Here is a 23,973-nt window from a genome sequence, read left to right on the forward strand (position 1 = left end):
TCGATTTAATATGTTCTGGTGCTTCAATTATGCAAAAACCAAACTCTCAGGACCTGACCATATTCCAAAATGAGAGCCAACAGGGGAAAGAGAAAAACCCAGACTGAATTATTCCAGCTGTACAGCTCTCTAAAAGCATAGATGTTTTAAGAATCATATTCAGCCCTAAGCAATTCTGTTTGTTTTCTGAGCTGTTGCTTTGTAGAATTCCCAGTGTGTCTGTTAATGACTTCAGAGCAGATAAAAATAGATAGAAACATTCCCCTTTTTCGCAATTTTTTGGTCAGGGAATTGTACCAGTCAGTACAATGATGGTTTCTTTGTTTGGTTTTTTTGGCCCACTGCACTAAAAGCCTCATGCTATTATATGCCTACAAGGCAAGCGACCAAGAAAGAACAATTAACCAAGAGTCATTTTGTCCTTTGCTTTGGAGAAGAGAAATTCTTACTTCTTTTTTAAAAGGATTCAATTATAAATGTTAAGGATGTGATAGTGGGGAAGGAAACAATACACAGACATATTTTTCTACCAGGGACTTCGATGAAAGCAATGCTACTCATGTGCACTTGGGTCAAGACAGCACACAAGCCTGCCTGATCTCAGGTACATTATGAGCATTCAGGAGTACACACACAGCACCACAGGCACTGACTTTTTGCTTTTGCCGGTGAGTACTCCTCTCCGTCCCCTCCCTCTGTACAAGGCATGGGCGGGGGCCTCGGGGGAAGAGGCCAAGTAGAGGTGGGGCCTTGGGGGAAGAGGCTGAGTGGGGGCGGGGCTGCAGAGCCAAACAAGGAGGGGCTTTGGGGGAAGAGGCCAAGCAGGTGTGGGGCCTTAGGCAGAGGTCGGGTGGAAGGGGGATGAGGCCACGGTCTGGGCACTGGGGCCCACAAAAGATTCATCTGGCCCTGTAGGTGCTGAGCACCCCCTTTTCTTTCCAGTGGGTGCGTGAGCCCTGGAGCACCCATGGAGTTGGTGCCTATGTGCAGCACCACAGTTGTACATGACACACACTTTAGGAATAGTTATTTGCCAAACATCCTCCTCACTTGTACAAATCTAGATTCCATACAACAGGAACTATGAAGGGAAAAGACTGGCGGACACAGTAACAGCATACATAGCGGCTCTAATCCAGGAAGGTGCTTCACTTTAAGCACCTGAGTTGTTCCATTGAAATCAATGGGATTATTTGTGCTTAAAGACAGGTTTCAGAGTAGCAGCCGTGTTAGTCTGTATTCGCAAAAAGAAAAGGAGTACTTGTGGCACCTTAGAGACTAACAAGTTTATTTGAGCATAAGCTTTCGTGAGCTACAGCTCACTTCATCGGATGCATTTGGTGGAAAAAACAGAGGAGAGATTTATATACACACACACACACAGAGAACATGAAACAATGGGTTTATCATACACACTGTAAGGAGAGTGATCACTTAAGATAAGCCATCACCCACAGCAGGGGGGGGAAAGGAGGAAAACCTTCCATGGTGACAAGCAGGTAGGCTAATTCCAGCAGTTAACAAGAATATCAGAGGAACAGTGGGGGTGGGGTGGGGGGGAGAAATACCATGGGGAAATAGTTTTACTTACTTTACTCTGTGTGTGTGTATATAAATCTCTCCTCTGTTTTTTCCACCAAATGCATCCGATGAAGTGAGCTGTAGCTCACGAAAGCTTATGCTCTAATAAATTTGTTAGTCTCTAAGGTGCCACAAGTACTCCTTTTCTTTTTGTGCTTAAAGGTTAGCATGTACTTAAGTGCTTTGCTGGTTCAGGGCCTTCCCCTGAATTCATGGACTTAATGAAAGAGAAGGTCAGGCTGAAGTCAAGGAATCTACATGGTATCTCTTGGGCTCATCTGTCCTATTTCTGAACCCAGCAATCCTTGAGAGAAATTCATGCTGGAGAATCATGGTTTTATTGCAAGACTTGCAATATTTTGGTGACTTTTTTTTTCACCCCAGGCCCCAGAGTCAGGTGGTGACCGGAGAAGCTCCGTGTGCTGTTTTCTTTTTGTGAAAGGTAGTTATCTAACCCTCATGGCTGGGGAGAAAAGATTGAAAACGTGAAAAGACTCTGAGACAAATCAAAAGAACCTCATGTTTATTACATCACAGCCAACATATGTCGAACTGTCACGTGGTCCTCACCTCATTTCTTGTCACCTTTTTTCTTGTCTAGACTATGATCTGCTTATAAGGCTGAATCTGGTTTGACTGCTCCGGATTTCCCCTTTCTCACTGCTACTCGCCACTGGCCCATTCCTAGTGCACCCTGAAATCCCTGGCACACATTCGCCATTGTTATCTAGCACTTAGAAACTATGGTGATGGGTGCTATAGATATAAATAGAGAAAGACGTAACTCCCCCACCACTGCCACAGCGCCCTCCCCATATCATTCACCCTTCCTCCATTCTGGTCACTTCCTACAACCCTACCTCCCACTGCCCCACCTTCCTTCCCAGAGTTCCCACCCATGCAGGCAACAGGTCTCATAATTACGTAACTCATCATTTTCATCAGCCTTTCGCAACCTTGGATCCAGAGTCCAGCTCTTTTCCTCCAGTCACTGCATCACCATCTTTGCTGAATTTTCTCCTTTTAATTTTATTTCTCACAGACAGCTGTCAAAAGGAAAAGAAACAACCAAACTGCCTGCACTTCATATACATTTTAATAATTCACACTGGACTCCAGTTACGGCAAGTTTGATAAACAAGCATTTAGAATCATTTTCTCTAAGAGCAGAGGCTTTTTAGGAGGGGGAAGTACAATTATTACTCTAAGAATATGCATGAATAATACAGTGCCCTCCTCTTGCTTTTATTGTTTGTCTGATTTTCATGAAATCATTCACCATTGCTCCCTTTGCACTTGCTTTAGCAGAAGACACTGGTTTTAATTGGACTGAATACTCAGTCAAGATAAATCCTTAATTCATATGTTGAAAAAGCTTTTACAGAGCAACTAGCTCAGCCTGGACTCCATTATAGAACAAAGGGGCATTGAAATGAGATTGTTCAAAAAGTCAATTAAACTCATAGGGAAAAGAGATTGATTGCACATCTATAGCATCTCTCTCTTTCAGACGACCAAGGACATGTTCGAGATGTAGATGACAACATCCAGCCCTCCTGCCTATGGACCTATTGTCCATGAAGCACAAACATGTGAATTTCATACCTGAAAGATGAGTTGTTCTGCAGATAGACTATAACTGAATGCTGGGCTACCTGAAATAGATTTTATTTACAATACGGAGACACAACAATGTCTTCCATTTCTGTAGCCCCTTTCATGCAAGCCTTTCTTAGAATGCTTTACAATCGCACCTGGAGTTCAATTTAGCACTACATGGAAACAGCAGAGAATGTGGGAGCTGGTACAAAAAATAAAAAAAAAATCCAGTTATTTTAATACATGTGTGGGGGTTCAGATGCACATTACTTTTCTACCACAAAGGGCTCACTTTTAAATCCTGGCTTACATCTCCAGAGGAAAATACTCCGGCGATCTCATCCTGATACCCTAGCAGACTCTTGGCAACATCACTGCCCTTCAGCCTGGACCAACCCCAGAATTCCTTACTGTGCTCAGAGCTCAGCTGTTGCTTTGCCATGAACCCCAAGGAAGGGGCAGCCAATTACCATACCGCCCCACAAGTACCTCAGGAAGCTGCCTGCGGCTCTGAGAAGCACAAGCAGCCTTCTGGTTTTCCCCTACTCCATGGAGGAAGCATCCTGCAGGCCTGGTGCAGTGCAATCCCCCAGCATTACTATGCTAGTTGGTATATTGGCGGGGTGGAGACCACTCCCTGCCTTATCATACCTGCTCATGCCCACTTGCACAAGGTGGATATGTAGCAGACCCTTGGGCGCTTCTCCCCCGCACAATGCTCCTACCTGCGATCTGGCCTTACAGACCCATGCTCAGCCTTGCAAGCCAAGCCAAATTTGGCCCTTTCTTATTACCCAGTCTTTACTCAGACAAAGCTCCCAGTGATGTCAATGGGTGTTTCGTGAGATTTAATCCTGAGTATTAATAATGATTATGATCTATATTACAACAGGTGTCTAGAGTCCCTAGCTGAGATCAGGGCTGCATTGTGCTGTTCGAACACATAGTAAGGGTAACACATGGCCACCAAGAACCAACAATCTAAATGGACAAGACAGACCGAAGGGAAACATAGGCACACAGAAATGAAGTGACTTGCCCAAAGGCACCCAGCTGTTTAGTGGCAGAGCCAGGAATGGAAATCAGATCAGCAGGTTCCCAGTCTAGTACCCAATCCACTACACCACGTTACCTCTTTTAATCAGATGCTAACTGGAGATTACCACACATTCTGCAAAAATACATGAGTCAGCAAAACTGCACTGATAATCCCCCAAAGACAAATTTCTTCCTGAGATTTTCTGTTCAGCTGCTGCTCAGCCTTGTGGTGTTGAAGGTTCCAGTTCTGGCTAGAAGATCAAAGCAAGAAAATTAAACAATACAAACATTAGTTTAAACAGTACGGATTCCTGGAAAAGGTCGAGTTTGGTTCTAAATCTGAATACAGGGCAGACTTATTCTAACCAGACCAATTCCAGGAGCTTGGCTGAGGAGACTGCTTGTTTCCATTCCCGGTGGGAGTGTTTTCCTTAGTGTTATTTGTCTAACTAAAAGGCCAGCAGTTTTGATTAAGTGCACCCCTCCCTCCCCAATATTCACTGGAAGAAAACGGGAAACCAGAAGTGATCTAGTATCTTTATATCCCGCCTTACAGTGTTTTGCTGAGGGAGCATTATGATAACCTAATTTTTGTGGGGTTTTTGGTTAACTATTTTCCAGGCATAATGACCCTGGGAACTGTTTGATGGGAGAGGACAGGAGAAGGAGACATTTTCTGTTTTCTCAGCCGGAAAAAACAGACCCCTGTGCGCACACAGAGGTTGAGGCTGAATTTTCAAAGAACTCTTCCCCCACTGAGTGCTCTGAGGCGATCTCATACCAAACTCCCAGAAGAAGCCTTGAAGTAGCTGTAACCATAGGCATTGCCTTCTTGCTCTGCATAGTTCTGATGTGCTTTCTCCCAGGCTGTCCGTCCCTCCGAGAGACAAAATGTTTAACTCCAGTGCAATGAAACAAAGACCAAGGTGGAGTAGCAGCAGCAAGTGCACTCTCTCTGCACTGACTGGTTTCAGAGTAGCAGCCGTGTTAGTCTGTATCCACAAAAAGAACAGGAGGACTTGTGGCAGCTTAGAGACTAACGAATTTATTAGAGCATAAGCTTTCGTGGGCTACAGCTTACGTTAACAGGTTTCAGAGTTTAAGTTAAGTATCCTCACACCTTCTTGTCAACTGTCCGTTTAGACATCTTGATTATCACTACAAAAGCTTTTTTCTCCTGCTGATTATAGCTCATCTTAACTAATTAGCCTCTCACAGTTTGTATGGTAACTTCCAACTTATCTGTATATCTATCTATCTATCTTACTATATGTTCCATTCTATGCATCCGATGAATCGGGCTGTAGCCCACGAAAGCTTATGCTCTAATAAATTTGTTAGTCTCTAAGATGCCACAAGTCCTCCCATTCTCTCTGCACTGTGAGAACAAGACAGAAGAACATGGCATTCCCTTCCTAAGTGCTATTCCCAACAATAGTCCATTTTCATTCTAGCTGGAGAGGTAGCAACAACTGTAGCTAAGGTTACCAAAGCATTTCCACTTTAAGTCCCTGTTTTTAGTTGCCAACTAATGACCTTATTTGATGTTCCAACCTAGTTTAGGAGTACTCTTGGGAGTGCTGGGGGTGGGGGTGGACTTGCTACCCAGCATTGACTCTGCAAAGGGGTCCCTGCTTTCTTTAAAGTTTATTTATACACAGATCAAATAAACAGAATTCCAGGTGCTTTCAATTAACTTTGATGCCAAACTTTGATGTTTCCACCATTTACAGTAATCATATTTATGTACATTTAATTTTTTTTAGTCCAAACCACCACACATAAAAAGACCAGCTTCATTTGAAATACAGAGCATTTCCGCTATTTGAAGACCTTGCATTTTTAATTCATTTCTTATCAGTAGCGTACTTCTGGGGCAAAGAGAGAACATAAAGTTTTTAATGTGTTTCAGTTGATTTAAATTAATACTTTATGTTCAGATTCAAAAGAGCTGGATAATGTTTGGGGCTCTGACATTTTCCCACTCTCTCTTTCTCGGGCATGCACTCTGTGAAATGGAATGATTATTGTTCAAATCCCCGGTGCTTTGCTCCATGATGAATACCCAAAAGACGAAAATTATACACAGTTTAGTCCACTCCAATCATCGTTCAAAGGCCCAGTGACAAGCTGGAGAGAGGGGCTGCAGGCTTTCAAGATTAAGATTTAGCAGATGATGTGTCAATCTATTGCTTAAAGAGAGAGAGAGAGAGTGTGTGTGTGTGTGTAAAATTATTGATAATGCAGGATTTTCTCATTAGTTGTGTAATTCTAGCCACCTCTGTTCCTAGGAATGTTGAGAGCCAGCGATAAGAATGAAGCTTTTAATGAAAAGAGGCCTGAGTGATTTCTATTACATTTAATAACCACTTCATCACTGTCACTGGCTGAAAATTCTATATTGGATTCCGTCGCTGACGGCACTGTAGAGCTGCAGGATAGTCATCAGTTAGGAAGCGATACCCCTCTCCTTACCAAGCGAAGGGAGAATGGATTATCTGAGTCAAGTCACATGGAGTCTAGAGAATTATGTCTGTGTGGTGTCATGGTTTCAAAGGCCTCTCAATAAAGAACTGCTGTCATTGTTTAAGAAGGAAAATTTCAGAGGACTCTGCTAAAGAAGCCAGGAACTATTTCTGGAAGGGCTCTGGTTCAAAAGCTGTGTGCTTTCCTCTAAGCTAAGCAGCACTACACAGCCGATGAAGTGAGCTGTAGTTCACGAAAGCTTATGCTCAAATAAATTTGTTAGTCTCTAAGGTGCCACAAGTACTCCTTTTCTTTTTTGCGAATACAGACTAACACGGCTGCTACTCTGAAACACACCTACCTGTAACCTCCAGGATGCGCCAAATAGATACATGCATGCCCTCTATGGATTTGGATGAAAAAAGAAAGTCTCTGGTTAGTTCTTGGGGTTTTAGCTGTGCTGCTCTTATTTAGAAAATTGCAGCTAAATGTCTAGTCACTAAATCAAGAACATATATATACCTGTAAGCAAGTGGCATTCCCACTCTGCGCCTTACACACACTATGCAGCTGCTCTAAACTTACCCCTTCCTAGAATGTGCCTTTTCATTAACCAAAACATAACATAGCCCTAAGCTTCCTCCTGGGCTTAGCTGGTTCTAGACTTGCACCCTGCAGGACTTTTCTTTCCCTATCCTACCTCAGAGGCACAGGGACTTTTCGTATACTTCAGCTGGAGCTAATAGCATCCATCTGGTCTGGCTGTCAGAGTGAGTCAGCAGAAGAACACTGCGTTTTTGTGCAGGGTCCTAGCACCTGACAAATTAGGTCTGGGGAGGCAAATTGTTGGAAATACTCTGGAAGAACATGCTCTTCTATTTCCTTTGTTAGAAGAGAGCTATTGAGGGGGGTGCTTTCTCTGGTTGGATGTAATCAGAGTTGCAAAGCATCCCCCCTTCAGGTCACTGTAAACGTAAACAAGATCTGCAAGTGAAGCCTGGGTAATGAGGGAACTAAAAGGAGGAATGTGATTAGCATAGGGCTGACTCAACATCAAAAATACCTATGGTGGCATTGCTGTTATTGCATATTGGAAGCCAGAATCCATCTAGTCCGCTGTCCAAGAAGACCAAATAAAACTGAAACATTTTCCTATCTAGAGCTGAGGAAGGAGGAGGAGAGTCCTGAGATGGAGATCATTAGTAAATAACTGGCTGCCTGCAGAACTTTGCAAAGCTGCCACAAAATGTTTATGCTGTCAATGCTATGGATTATGCTAGTCCACCAAAACAGTAGCTGTGCCAAAGGAACTACCAATTGTGGGATGCTGCTGCATTTCACCTTGAAGGTATAGATGTAATATCTGAACAAGATTTCATATGCAGGTTTACTTTTAAAAAAAAATGCAGATGTTTATAGCACTGCCTCAGACAAAGGGATTTAAACTGCGAGAAAACTAAGCAGAAGTTGAGAGATGTGTATGAGTTGCAGATGTAAATTGCAAGGACAACAGTATCAGTTTGTCCTGACAAAGTCAGAACTGAAACTGAAAAATTGACATGAAAACTTCTTTTATTTTGCTCTGGTCTAAAATTTTCCACAGGAAAAAAAATCCTATTTCCAACCAGCTCTCCTTTGAGGACTTCCTGCAAAACAAAGCTGTCTTTCCTTAGATCCCCAGAGGGCTGGGGATAAAGCTCAAACAAGCCTCAAATCAGAGCCCCCAAAAGGGGTTAATCCAGCTCAAGGGGACATTTTTGTTTCTTTGTTTTCAATCCCTCGCTTATGAATCAATCCAGTTTACCAGAGGGAAATCTTCTTCAGTAATATTTGATGAAGGATCTGACCTAGCTTGGAAAGATGTGTATTATACGCTAACTTATGCAGATGATTTGTACGCAGACAAATCTTTTTAGGGCCCAAAACTGCAAGGTGCTGTGTGCCTTCTGCAAATTGCTGAGCGCCTCCAACTCCTTATGAAGTCGAACACAGTCAGCATCGCTCAGGATCAAGCCCTAATCGCTATCTGATTGAAAAGCCCAACTACTAAATGAATAAAATCCCTGCATGCTAGATCAGGACCGAGAAAAACTGCATGAATTGCTGAGAGATTAAGTCTATCAAATGAATAAATCCAGAATGTGATAGATAAAACAAATACCCATTAAAATATAAATCTCTCTTAACATTGCAAAGAGAAATGCATTCCCAACACAGACACAAAAGGCCCCCAAAGAAACAAATATCCAACATAAGAACAGATGGGGAAAGACAAGCTAAATAATTGGTTCAAAACCATCCATCCCTACAAAAGCAGCAAGCACGGGCCCAAAACAACACATATATACTCCACAAAACAAGCAAAATAAAAGCAAATAACAGACATCTAAGAACTGATGGGCACAGGGGGAAATCCCCAATTTTAAATGTAACACTCTGAAGACAAAAGCAGACAACTGTGGCTGTGAAAAACATCCGATGAAGTGGTCTGTAGCCCACAAAAGCTTATGCTCAAATAAATTTGTTAGTCTCTAAGGTGCCACAAGACTAAAATGGCTGCTACTCTGCAACCTGTGTAAATCAGGAGTCCAGCCTGGTATTAACTCAGTCAGCAACTCAGATGCAGCTGAGATGCAGCCATGCCAGATACTTTCCCTTAGGACACTCACCCGAGTCTGAGCTGGGGTGAGTTCTGTCATTTCCACTAGTCCGACTCCCAGACCTCATTGCCTTTAGAAATTAGCTTTGGCAAACACACTTCCTCTCTAAGAATGCTGCAATCCCAAATGTTTTGCATAGGGTAGAATGGTCTTTATTTTGGCAAGTAAGTTTCAATCAAAATAGGAAAAGTGTTAAAGAAGGTGCCACGTTTTTCCTGTCCAAATTTCTATAGTCAAACTGCACATTTGCCTTAGGCCCTGTCTATACTAAAGAGGAAGCTGTTAGCACAGATGTGTTTAAACATGGTTGCTACTAGCAGTGTTCTGACATGGCTTTCATGAACCATAGCTCACCTTAAGTGATCACTCTTGTTACAGTGTGTATGGTAACACCCATTGTTTCATGTTCTCTATGTATATAAATCTCCCCACTGTATTTTCCACTGAATGCATCCAATGAAGTGAGCTGTAGCTCACGGAAGCTTATGCTCAAATAAATTTGTTAGTCTCTCAGGTGCCACAAGTACTCCTTTTCTTTTTTTGAATACAGACTAACACGGCTGCTACTCTGAAACATGTAGACAGAGACATTTTTCTATCCAGGCTGCAGACTAGCCACAGGTAGAATACAGTATGAATTGTATAGTTTTATAATAGCTATAACAGAAGGGAAAATCCCTGGAAACAGGGCTAGAGCTTTGCAAGCTCTGTTTAAAGAAGGGCAGACTGTTAGCCAGCTCAAACTAGAGCAGATCCGTTGTGTATTAGTACTTTAATAGGGAGCAAATATGAGGCCCAAATGGGCTCTTTAACCTAGAGTAAAAAAGCATAACAAAAACCAATGGCTTAAATTAAAGCCAGAGAAATTAAAATTAGAAAGAAGGATTTTTTTTTAAACAGTGAGGTTGCTTAACCATTGGAACAAATGACCAAGGGAAGTGGTAGATTCTCCATCTCTTGAAGACTTCAAATCAAGCCTGGATGCCTTTCTGAAAGGATTTGCTGTAGTCAAAAGTAGGCCCTTGGGCTCAGTGTAGGGGTAACTGGGTGAAATTCTATGGCCTGTATGTATTACGCAGAAAGTCAAATTAGATGATCTAATGGTTCCTTCTGGCCTTGAAATCTGTGGATCTATGATCATCTATTCTCATGAGTTTTTAGCTGTATCTGCAACAGAACTGCTAAGTAAACCCTTTCCCACTTTTGGAGCTGTCCAAAATGGTAGGAACAGGGGTAGATCCATGTTCTAGAGCATACCATAGCACATTGTAGGTCTGTTCTTGAGTAATCCTACTATTCATAAGAAGCAGGAACTCTTCAGTTCTACTGGCTCTTCCATGGGGTCTTTCTCTGAATCTGGGCAAATCCCTCACTTTCTCTGCCTCAGTTTCTTCACTGGTAAAATGCAGATAATCATATTTCTCTACCTCACAGAAGTTTGTGATCAGTAGCTTTTTAAAGTTTATTTCAAGTGATAAGTTACTCTGTTTAAAGAATACAGCAACAATAGTTTGACAATAAAATGCTTAGACTCAAATACTTTGGACCAGATTCTCAGCAGTGTAAATCATCAGAGAATCATAGAAGTGTAGGACTGGAAGGGACCTCAATAGTCCAGTCCCCAGCACTCCAGGCAGGACTATATGATAATTAGACTATTCCTGACAGGTATTTGTCTAACTTGCTCTTAAAAACCTTCAATGATGGAGATTTCACAACCTCCCTAGGCAATTTGTTCCAGTGCTTAACTACTCTGATAGTTAGGAAGTTTTCCTAATGTCCAACCTAAACTATCCTTGCTGCAGTTTAAGCCCATTGCTTCATGTCCTACCCTCAGAGGTTAATGAGAACCATTTTTCACCCTCCTCCTTGTAACAACCTTTTATGTACTTGAAAACTGTTATCATGCCCTGTCTCAGTCTTCTCTTCTCCAGACTAAACAAACCCAGTTTTCTCAATCTTTCCTCATAGGTCATGTTTCTAGACCTTAATCATTTTTGTTGCTCTTCTCTGGACTTTCTCCAATTTCTCCACAACTTTGATGTGGCTTCTTTGATGTCAGTTGAAGCAATGTCAGCTTACACCAGGTGAGGATCTGGCCCCCTACATATATATCAATTTTCAGCTGTATCAAAAAAAGTCCCAACTCTAGGATGTATCTGGTAGGGCACTAATATCCAACTAGAGGTGAAAAAGTTCCTTAAAGAGATGATTTTCTCCATCCCTCAGAACACCTCACCTCTGATTTCCAGACACACGTGAACAGCTGCTTGGTACTGTTCATGAGAATTAAACTTTGCACAGAGTTATTCACGAGAAAGAAATTGGGTTGGTCAACACAACAGCTGCTACTGCACTAGGGCTGGGCTTTGAACCTCTTGCTACTCACGTGAGTTGTCTCACTAGAGCTGCTCTCTGAGTAAAGTGCCACTCAACATGGGACATGGAGACAGAGTCCAGCCTCTATAATTGCAAGCTGCTTAGCTAGGGGTTGAAGGATCGCGCAGTGGTTACGGGTTAAGGCTAGGACTTGGCATGTCTAGGCACAATCCCTGCTCTGCCACATACCACCTGTGTGACCATGGGCAAGTCACTTCCTCTCCCTGTGCCTCAGTCATAAGAACATAGAAACGGCCATACTGGGTCAGACCAAAGGTCCGTCTAGCCCTGTATCCTGTCTTCCGACAGTGGCCAATGCCAGGAGCCCCAGAGGGAATGAACAGAACAGGGAATTATCAAGCAATCCATCCCGTGTCGCCCATTCCCAGCTTCTGGCAAACAGAGGCTAGGGACACCATCCCTGCCCATCCTGGCTAGTAGCCATTGATGGACCTATCCTCCAGGAATGTATCTAGTTCTTTTTTGAACCCTGCTAGAGTCTTGCTTCACAACATCCTTTGGCAAAGAGTTCAACAGGCTGACTGTGCGTTGTGTGAAAAAAATACTTCCTTTTGTTTGTTTTAAACCTGCTGCCTATTCATTTCATTTGGTGACCCCTAGTTCTTGTGTTATGAGAAGGAGTAAATAACACTCCCTTATTTACTTTCTCTACACCAGTCATGATTTTATAGACCTCCATCATATCCCCCCTTAGTCGTCTCTTTTCAAAGCTGAAAAGTCCCAATTTTATTAATCTCTCCTCATACAGAAGCCATTTCATACCCCTCATCATTTTTGTTGCCCTTTTCTGAACCTTTTCCAATTCCAATACATCTTTTTTGAGATGGGGCGACTACATCTGCACACAGTATTCAAGATGTGGGCGTTCCATGGAATTATATAGAGGCAACATGGTATTTTCTAAAAAAGAAAAGGAGTACTTGTGGCACCTTAGAGACTAACAAATTTTCTTTTTGCAAATACAGACTAACACGGCTGCTACTCTGAAACATGGTATTTTCTGTCTTATTCTCTATCCCTTTCTTAATGATTCCCAACATTCTGTTCGCTGTTTTGACAGCCGCTGCACATTTAGTGGATGTTTTCAGAGAACTAGCCACAATGACTCCAAGATCTCTTTCTTGAGTGGTAACAGCTAATTTAGACCCCATCATTTTATATGTATAGTTGGGATGATGTTTTCCAATGTGCACTACTTTGCATTTATCAACATTGAATTTCATCTGCCATTTTGCTGCCCAGTCACTCAGTTTTCTGAGATCCTTTTGTAGCTCTTCGCAGTCTGCTTGGGAGTTAACTATCTTGAGTTGTTTTTATCTTCTGCAAATTTTGCCTCCTCACTGTTTACCCCTTTTTCCAGATCATTTATGAATATGTTGAATAGGACTGGGCCCAGAACAGATCCCTGGAGGACACCACTATTTACCTTTCTCCATTCTGAAAACTGACCACTTATTCCTACCCTTTGTTTCCTATCTTTTAACCAGTTACTGATCCATGAGAGGACCTTCCCTCTTATCCCATGACAGCTTACTTTGCTTAAGAGCCTTTGATGAGGGACTTTATCAAAGGCTTTCTGAAAATCTAATTACACAGTATCCACTGGATTCCCCTTGTCCACATGCTTGCTGACCCCCTCAAAGAGTTCTAGTAGATTGGTGAGGCATGATTTCCCTTTACAAAAACCATGTTGCCTCTTCCCCAACAAATTGTGTTCATCTATGTGTCTGACAACTTTGTTCTTTACTATAGTTTCAACCAGTTTGCCTGGTACTGAAGTCAGGCTTACTGGCCTGTAATTGCCAGGGTCACCTCTGGAGCCCTTTTTAAAAATTGGCATCATCTGTACAATGGAGACAAATGCCCTGCCCTTCCTCACCAGGGTGTTATTAGGATACATACATTACAGATCGTGAGGTTCTCAGATACTACAATAATGGGGGGCTATCTAAGTAGTTAGATGGATTCTGCCACCCTTGCACAGCATGAATCATACCTTGTATCCACTGCAACCACCCATGGAATAAAGTTCTACTCCGGGCCAGTAAGTGTGGTAGAATCGGGCCCTTTATCCTTAGTGCTTTAAGTAGTCTCACTGCCGACTCCACCTTAAGAGCTTTAAGATATGCACAGCATGAGGGAAGCAAGACTCGCCTGTGCTTGCTCTCAAGCTGTTTCATTATACCTGATTTATGACATGACAGTACGAGTTCTCGCTCATAACCTTGAGCTTGTACAATACACAGGGGGAAATTTACTAACTACTGTGTTCATCTTAATGCATTTGGGAATTTTTAAAGCGCGTGGGGGGAAAAGACCCAAGAACTGGAGATATCTAAAATAGCTAATTATGAATAACAACCCTTTAATGGCTGGGTACAGCCCATCTCGCCATCCATTCTGTTTTCATCTAATTAAAGCTTTCGTTTACATGGACAGCATACAATAAGGGCTTCTGTTTGCCTTCTTCTGCAGGCGATAATCAATAGGTGATATATGGACTCATTTCGTGCTTATTAGCTGCTCATGCTGATGCAGTCTTATTTTAGTAACATGTATAAATGCCTTCATTCCACTCTTGGCCACTCTATGGTTTTGATTAATAACTCAGGACAGAAAACTGTTTTGCATCCTCCCATTAAAAGGAATAAAAGGAGAAGATAATCCAAACCACCCAATAATTTAGTGGTGACAGAAGAGTCCTCAATTATTGCACTGAAAAGAGGAATCAATGCTGGAATGCAGGATCCAAAGTCAGGGATTGAAGCTCTGGAGAAACCCCCCCCCAGATCTGCATCTGGCTCTGAAGTTCACTGCTCTGGTCCCCCTCTATAACAGGGATTGTGTGTGCCAGGGTTCAATAATCCGTTTGTAATTCCACTCTTGTGAAATTCTTTGGGCCTGATTATGATCTCACATTGGTATAACCCTGGAGTTACTCCATGAAAGTCAATAGAGTTGAAATGACGTAAGCAAGGGGAGAATCAGACCCTTATTTTCCAAATGCATCTATATTTAGCTGAACTTTAAAAGAAATTGAGCAAGTAGTCCAAGTGTATAGAAATAATAATCACCAGAACCTTTTGACTGTGGCACTCTTTTAAGCTACATGAGCCACGTTCTTGGATTATTAACAGGAGAGCAACTTCTCAGATTTACTGTTTATGTTCCATTCCCAGCAGTGAGACTGCTTTCATAGAGGGAGATTTTGTGCCATCCATAGTCATCCGACAAATTGCTTCAGATAGAAATAGCCCATGAACAGAAAAGATGCATGGCATATAACTTGGGTATTACCCCTGCCCATTAGTGATATCTTTCTAACTACCCCCAATATGTTGCATGCTTGTTTTCTATAAAGCATTTATACTTCACACATCTATATTTCTGAATTTAATTTTTAACCCTTTCTTGTTGATACTCAACCGTAACAAATTACATCCAGATGGTATCTATTTCAGACCTATATTTTAGCTGGGGTTGGAGGGTGTTCTAGCATCATGTACAAACAACACAAGATCAATTCTAATGCTCTGGTGGTTTTTTCCCAAAAACTAGAAACCTTTGTATAAAAATGCCACCTCATATCATAATAAGACACATAGCTTGCAGTCTATAGCGGCATACATGAACATTCATACTGGCCAGCCACGCATTCTGGCCACACAATCTTCCCATTGGTTGCAAGAATGCTCTACTCTTGAAATCAGCAGGGGAGAAGAATGGGCAAAGAATGAACCTCACCAACTCAGATTCTCAACTAATACTCCAAGGTGGGCTATGTTAGCCCAACTGAACAGAACTATGAAGCTGTCCTTGGCCTGCTCTTTTCAATGGCAGCCTGCCCTCTGTGTTAATGTACGAGTTTCTTGAAACAAGAAGAGAATGTTGATGTTAGCGATAGAATACAAAATTAGCTCTTTGGTTGCCAAGTGCACCCTGGAGATCCCCTCCATTTCTTACTAGAGCCTTAATGCTCAAGAAGTCAGTCTCTGGCTGCAGTTCCAGAAATCATTCCATCCCCTTCCGTTTAAGAGATCTCCCCCCCCCACTCCCCCTTTTAAGTTATTTTCCCTAGGTAACACTCCAGCAAAAAGTAACTTGGCTAATAACCAATGCTGAGTTGATTATTGTTATTATAGACTCTTTTATTTTTGTTTAATTAGTAATTATTTTAAATTACATGGCTGAACTGCAGCTGGCTAGATGTCGCTCAGCAATCAATGGCCTGTTCTCTAGAGAGCCAGAATTATAGGGGTATTTTCAGCAAGGTCTAGAGAACATATGGTAAAGGACGTCACACTTTATTTTTGTTGTTCATCAAGGATATTAGGCTTAACCTTAGTTCTATTGAAAAGATAGAGTTCTGCTCGCATAGGACTTTCTCATCATCCCCGCTGGCTGCTTTTCATATGGGCTGGCAGAAACTAAACACCACTTTTTATTTCTCTTGCCCCTTTAATCCAAGGATCTCCAAGTGCTTTATAAACTGATCTCGTCATGCCTGTGATGTAGATGGGATTATGTACCTCATATAGGTGGGTAAATGTGAAGCATTCAGAAGTTTAGAGAGCGACCAACGTCATGCAGTGAGTCAGTGCCGGATACAACAACAATGATCAGGGGTACTAACTCCCATATTGCAATAGAACTCAGGAGTAGCAACTCCCAGTACCTAATTAACCCCAGACCACATTGGGCAACTCAATAAGGATTAAAAACCAGGCCCCTCCTAGTTGCCTTTGCTCTCCTGACTAGACAGACAGGATTATGGGCAATGCTTGATCTACACTAAAACTATTTCATTCCAGCAGAATAATGCCCATGAACGTTGGCTAATGGCAGTCAGCAACCAGACACTGACCAGCCACTAGAGCAGCCAAAGGCAACTATTTTATAGAGTCACCTCATTCCCAAGATAGTTCTGCCATGTGCATGTTCTCCACCATGTGACCCTACAAGCAACAGCTGTAGCTGGGGAGTCCAACAGGAACATCTGCATGGCCACCAGGCTTGCCAAACTCAGCCAAAAGTAAATCTGTGGCTGTGTATCTTATATACAGCCAAGACTAAGAATGGCATTGGCCACTATCATAGAGGTATATTGCAAGATCATATCTAGTTTATCATTTATCACCTTCAAATTGCTTTGTCTTCTATCTTACAAAATAGCAGCCTGATCCCCTGACCTTGCATCTAAACTGATTATGACTTCCCACAATTATTGCGGTGAGCTCTCTTGATGGTGACTATTTAAAATCAAAAGGCTGCTCACTTAGCTGAGCAGATGTTTGCCTGAAATTGAATCTACACTGAAGGGTGTTAAGTTTGACTGAAGGATAGAGAACCTTCAATTTTTCAGTGCACTAGAAAACCCAGGGACAGTTTGAAAGGTTTGCTTATTGGAGAAGGATCTGAGCAAAGGTTTCACTGTGCTTCAAATTTCCTTCCATTAAATCCCATGTCACTGAGTACAGCTCTAACTTCTAATCTCTCCAGGTCCCTCTTCCTTCATGCATGCTTGCTTGCTCTCCAATACCTGTATCAATAGATGTACATAATGCTGAGTTTATATTGTCCTATGTTTCATTAATACAATTAGTAGAGGACCATGTATTGATCTCAAGGTAGGACTCTATTCAAGTCTATTCTATTATTTAATTGGAGGTCACTGTCAATGATCACCTTCTGCCAAAGGCTTGTTACAGTACTTAGTACAGGATTTTCTGTCTAGACCTGTCTCAGAACAACTTAACTGAAATTCAGATTATTGACTGGGAAAGCACAGTAGAAAGTTTAAAAAAAAAGTACTCCAAAACTTTATTTTTATATATATGACTTGACAGCATAAAATTTTGTAGCATTAGAGATGTAGTGAATTTACCACAGCTGATTCAGATTAACTCCTGCATTAAAGCTCTTATGCACCAATTTAACAAAACCAATTCACTGCTGAGCCATTTCTCTCCTATTATTGGTGGAAAGATAGCAGCCAGCCACACTAATCCAGGCTCATTCTTTCCCCCAAATTATCCTTTTTATCGCATTCTACGGTGGACATTGCAATGTCTACTATGCTCTTGGTGCATCTGATCAGCTGAGAGTACAATGACCTGGTGTTATGGAAATGAAAGGTAACCTGTGAAGGATTTTTAGGATATTGGGCTCGTGCTCCTTTCTGATAGAGTTTTTCCTGCTTGATATTTCTTTCATGGTCTTCTTTTGCTAAGAAGAAAAACGAGAATGTTCTTTCCTGGGTCTGCTGCACGGTGCAAAGCATGTGCGTTGTGAGCAGCCCACACCTTAATAAAAAGGACAGGAACATTGACTCTAACAAAGATGTTTACCCCAAAGGTTAGTTCCTGATGCTAACACCCCTACCTAAAAGTTTTAGACCATGACTTGAAATTCCTTTCTGTAGTTCAGACTTGCCTTTTGCAGTGTCACCATTTCAGTAGTTCCCCATTTATCACAAAGCATTCCAGGCCAAGCGCAAACAGCATTTCTAATGGGAAATAAAAAAGGAGGATTTGGTTTAAGCTTTTGGGCTGCAGTGCATGATAAAAAAAAGCTTAAAAGAATATAAACAACACTGCCCCTCGGTTTGCAGATCGCATTTAAGTAAAACAATGATATTCATATAAGGAAACAACCTTGTATGGAGGTCAGGTGTACATCTGAAGGGCAAGTTGAGGACAACCTTTAGTGCACAAGAGAGACAGTTAACTTGAAAGGGTATCTGGGAGCAGACTTATTACAGTGCTTAATAAATGACAACTGGTGTTTAATTTGGAGGGGTGTACACTGTAGTTCAATGATCTTCCCTCCCCAGACAAAAGTGACCCCAAACAGATTAAGTCACCTGAATGTGTTAATTTACCCTATAAAAGATTCAGTGGGATGCTACAGGAATTTAAAAAAAAAAAGAGTTTTGTCACTTCACCTGGATTGGTTAACGGCCGCTGCTGCTAACAGCATGCAGCTACTTTGAGGAAGGGCTTCTCCAGTGTGCATCAGAGATTTGCAGAGGAGTGTGCCTTTCCTGTTTTATTAGAGTTGTACCATTCAGGAAAAACTAAAATGGAATCACATTGATGATACTGTGATGGGATGCACCAGGCCCTTTGAGGCCCCATGGGGGAGGCCCTGTGGTCCTTCTACACCCCGCCCCAGGAAGAAGCAGCAGAGTTGGGTCCTCCAGGCATGTCTAGAGGAGCCTTGTGGAAGCAGCCAATCAGAGCCCAGCAGGCTCAGATAAAAGGAGCTGCAGGGCATGAACAGATCAGTTCCTGGCTGGGACCAAAGCATGAAAGGGGGCTTGTTGCTGGTTACAGGAGCCCAAGAGAACCAGAAAATGGGTTCTGGTGATACTTGCTTTCAGCAAGGAAAAGGATTTGAGAATTTCAGCCTTAAGGTCAGGGTGAAGAGAAGGGGTTACATGGGAAAATGCCCAGGGAACAGCAAACTGAAGGTAGTAGTACATGGCTGCTGTGTGCAGGGACCCAGAGTAGCGAGTGAGCCCAGGCCTCCCATCTGCCGTCCTACCAGCAAAGTGGCCTAAGCTCTGAGAAGAGGATAAGGCTCTGTTGGGAAGCCTAGGAGAAGGGCAGGCAGATCATTTAACTTTTTTCTACCCGGGAAGGGGTTTGTTTATTTTTGATTGAGTGGCTCAAGAGCCATCAAGTGAGGTTGACAGCTTACCCCAGGTAGGGGGAGGAAAGGCCTGCAGTACCACACCCAGCCATGAGGAGGCACTCACTACATGAGTGACCCCCACATCACAGATATGCTGCTCCTATTGCATGAATGCAAGACAGTGTTAACCAGTGGACAAAAGCACTCATTGATGGTACCGGTTTGGGAATACATTTCCTATTTGTTCAGGACCCCTAGCACCTCATATTGCTTAAATTTTAGCACCCAAGACATGCTATGTACCACACCTCATGGCAGAATGATGCTATGCTTTACTTGAGATATTCAAGATTATAAAAACCTATCCAGGAGTTGTATAAAAATTGCAGTTTGTTTGTATCCACATAGCAATCTTTATCATCCAATTGTTATAGAAACTTAAGCCAGGCAGGGGAAGAATCTTGTGTGATGGGTGCAGTATAAGAACTGAAATTGAATCTCTTCCATTCACACTGGGTAGCTTCCAGAGGTGGAAGGAAGGTCAGGAATACAGACATTCATGGATGACATGCTACAGATCATTCCCCCCATCCCTACCTCGTGTTAAGGTATTGGACTCACATAGAAACTCACCCTGTATTTGATCTTTCATGTTCAAAGCATCAGGTAGTGAGGAGAAACTTCTATTGCCTAGTAGGGAGGAAATATCCTCATCTATAAAGCAGACCCTGATGTTTTCTCTCAAAGACAGAAGTGAGACACAACAGCAACAAGATGGAGTTTTATAACAGTCACTCTATGGATTGTATAATATAATAAATTATTCTCCATTAAGGTCAGAGCATTTCCTTTGCCTCAGTATCACAAACTCTCTCAAAGGCACTATTTGGTCTGAAGCATGATATAGAAAAACTAGTTTCCTCCTAGTGACCAACAAAGCACAAAAACTTTGTTCCATTTTGTACTCTTGCTACCAGTACAAAGCTTCCAATGAGATCAGCTGGAATTCTGTGCATGTATCCGTTAATACCATCATGATGGCTAAAGAATGAGCTTTAACACACTACAAGTTTTCAGCATCGTCCTACCACTCACAAACTAGACAGTGCCACCTACTGACTCAATTTAAAGCTCCCAAACTGAAGTTTGACTTATTTTACTCAGTGGCAGCTGATCTGAAACAGGCTCTAAAAATTATATCCCTTCTTTCTATAATGTGTATGAGGCACTGATATTCAGGGCACTAATGAAACTGCAATTCCCTGCCAGAGAACTCCTGGATTAAGTATCTCAACATTCTCCCTCCTCTAATCTCTTTTGGAGACTTAATGACAGAAGTCATTATGTACAGGGACATAAGCATCCAGTACAACTAAAGGGACAACAATCCCATCAATTATCTTAAAGATGTGCTTTAGGATTTGTCAAAGATGCTTCAGAGTAAGGGACACCCAACAATCAACAAATCCACTTAAGGTGCATAGTTGAGACTATCTTCTACAGAGCTTTCCTGTGTGTCAGAAGCTAAACAAACAGATTATTAAAAGTAAATAAAATGGAAGATCTGAGACTGAAATTATGAGCATGTCTGAAATTATGAGCATGATTCTGACTCTACACTTTAGTCACATTGTTGTACCTATGCCAATTAAAAACTTTATGTACATTTCACTAATTAAGGCCCTGAGCGCACTAGACCTGCACCAGAAGTTCCTTGTACCCATGCAGATGTACTTACAGCATGAGAGCTAAAAACAGCTACTATACAAGGCACTAGTGGATCATTTAAGGACAGACAACTGAATTTTCTGATTTAATTCTTCCATTTTCAGGATAAAATTCAGAGAACAGAACTGGCAATTTAAAGGCTGAGAAAAATTGGTAAGACAGATACCAAAAACATGTTTAAAGAAAGTATTGTGTGACTGCCAACTTCTCAGGAGAAGGGATACTCATTGCCTTTCCAAGGGTTACACACATCTATGGTGCTATAATTAAACAGTAAAAAATAAGCTTGTGAGCCTCCTTGCATCATGCAGTGGATCTTGCATAAGCCAATAGCAAACTGAGAACCAAACAATACAAACTGTCTTACAATCTTATTTTTATTTACATATTTTCAGACTATGAAAAATATATATGCAGCTAGATTAGAGTGTCATAATGTATGAATAATGGTTCTGTTTCGGAGCTGCTGCACATATTCCTTAGCTTGGTCAAATCCAGTCTGTGGTGTTTCCGGAGGGGGAGGTGGGCCTTCTACAAGCTTCACAAAGTAATGGCATTTGACTTTCTCCATGATGCCAAACATGCCTCGGCCATGGTAGCGAATCCGTTTCAGATAGTGGCCTTTTCCAGAAAAGGAGTCAGCTAGAAGAAGAGAAAAAAAATGGGAGAGTCTCAGAGTGAATGAGCTACTGGAACCTTTAACTGGACATTGGCAGGGTATTTTTTTTTTTTTTTTTAAATAAACACCCTCAAATTCCTTTCCCTCCAGACATTTTTTCCCATTTTACTGCATGCATAATGAATTGTTATAGATTAGCTCATGACTGAGAGAATTCCTTAAGACCACTATAATGTTGATTATAAAAAGCATGCACATGTAATTTATTCACTTTGCACAAAGTGAATGAAAACACCAAAAAAAGAGAAGCTAATTTGTGGCCTACCAGATTTTACAGTGTCCCTTTAATGACTGCTCCAACTTCTCATCAGTAATTATTAACACAAGTTTCAGAGTAGCAGCCATGTTAGTCTGTATTTGCAAAAAGAAAAGGAGTACTTGTGGCACCTTAGAGACTAACAAATTTATTTGAGCATAAGCTTTCATGAGCTACAGCTCACTTCATCGGATGCATTCAGTGAAGTGAGCTGTAGCTCACAAAAACTTATGCTCAAATAAATTTGTTAGTCTCTAAAGGTGCCACAAGTACTTTCTTTTTTATTAACACAAGATAACAGATTCCTGTCTCCTCCATTCTTTGTGGAGACTTAACAGATTCCATTTTGTCATATCTCCTCTGCCCACAGCACTCACTGAATTTACCAGATATTTTCATTACTTGAACACCCAACCACACACTCATAGAATTGTAGAACTGGAAGGGACCTCAAGAGGTCATCTAGTCCAGTTCCCTGCACTCATTGCAGGACTACGTATTGTCTAGACCATTCCTGAAAGGTGTTTGTCTAACATGCCCTTAAAAATCTCCAATGACAGAGATTCTACAATCTCCCTTGGCAATTTATTCCAGTGCTTAACCACCCTGACAGCTAGAAAGTTTTTTCTAATGTCTGACCTAAACCTCCCTTGCTGCAATTTAAGTCCATTGCTGCTTGACCTATCCTCAGAAGTTAAAGAGAAAAAATTTTATCCCTCAAAGGTCATGTTATTTAAACCTTTAATTATTTTTGTTACTCTTCTCTGGACTTTCTCCAATTTGTCAAATTTGGCACCCAGAACTGGATGCAATACTCCAGTTGAGGCCTAATCAGTGCAGAGTAGAGCGGAAGAATTATTTCTTGTGTCTTGCTTACAATACTCCTACTGATATATCCCAGAATGATCTTTACTATTTTTACAAGTGTTACACTGTTAACTCATATTTAGCCTGTGATCCACTATGACCCCCAGATCCCTTTCCACAGTACTCCTTCCTAGACAGTCATTTTCCATTTTGTATGTGTGCCACTGATTGTTCCGAAGTGGAGTTCTTTGCTTTTGTTCTTATGGAATTTCATCTTATTTATTTCAAGCCATTTCTCCAGTTTGTCCAGATCATTTTGAATTTTAATCCTATCCTCCAAAACACTTGCAACTCCTCCCAGCCTGGTATTATCTGCAAACTTTGAGTGTATTTTCTCTGCCATTATCTAAATCATTGACTCTTCTTGACCTCGGTGGCCTGGCTGGGACTCTTTAGAGCCTATCTGCTATGCAACTAAGGTCATTTAAGGTAACACGAGGAAGATCTTATGACATTCCCTCTACAGCACCTTCAGTCCAAGGACTAAGAGTTGCTTAGAGGAGAGATCTTGGATCGCTGTGTAATGCACTAACCACAAAGCAATAAGGCCTGTCATTAGAAAGTAACTTATTCAGTTATGAGACCTGCAAATGTCCTCGAGGGCTACAGCAGAAGATATACACAGCTCTGTCGGCAACAGAGTGCTGGGCTTCTAATGTGTCATTTGTAGGATTTGGAGTACTTTCTGACATTTGGCCCGACACAATGCTTTTTACTATGGCTATCAGGCAACTGAAAAAAGTAATCACAATTAATTGTGTCGCTAAACAATAATAGAACACCATTTATTTAAATATTTTTGGATTTTTCTACATTTTCAAATATATTCATTTAAATGACAACAGAATACAGTGCTCACTTTATATTTATTACAAATATTTGCATTGTAAAAAACAAAAATAGTATTTTTCAAGTCCCCCATTGTACTACAGTACTTGTAATGGGGGAACTGAAAAATACTATTTTTTGTTTATCATTTTATAGTGCCAATATTTGTAATAACACATAAATATAAAGTGAGCATGTACACTGTGTATTGTGTTGTAACTGAAATCAATATACTT

At 41.5% G+C, this 23,973-nt stretch overlaps 1 protein-coding gene across 6 annotated transcripts in view; it reads right to left on the reverse strand.

The window, feature by feature from the left end:
• Positions 1-1,776: 1,776 nt before the first annotated feature.
• MRPL22 (mitochondrial ribosomal protein L22) overlaps positions 1,777-23,973 on the reverse strand; it is a 35,459-nt gene continuing 13,262 nt past the window's right edge. Inside the window, exons 7-11 of one of the 6 annotated variants that reach the window (XR_006273738.1) lie at positions 21,693-21,749; positions 18,177-18,249; positions 7,046-7,087; positions 3,187-4,469; positions 1,777-2,627 (exon numbers count right to left, since the gene is read on the reverse strand). Coding sequence is in view for 3 of the 6 variants with exons in the window: in XM_038412262.2 (XP_038268190.1) it covers positions 21,538-21,749 (212 nt within the window). In the remaining 3 variants the exon portion in view is untranslated. Of the gene's footprint in view, positions 2,628-2,663; positions 4,470-7,045; positions 7,088-18,176; positions 18,250-21,163; positions 21,750-23,973 lie in introns of those variants that run through there. The other 5 variants (XR_006273739.1, XR_006273737.1, XM_043490796.1 and 2 more) reach the window with 5 other exon arrangements.

Source organism: Dermochelys coriacea, chromosome 8 (assembly GCF_009764565.3).
Source record: "Dermochelys coriacea isolate rDerCor1 chromosome 8, rDerCor1.pri.v4, whole genome shotgun sequence".
Classification (NCBI taxonomy): domain Eukaryota; kingdom Metazoa; phylum Chordata; order Testudines; family Dermochelyidae; genus Dermochelys; species Dermochelys coriacea.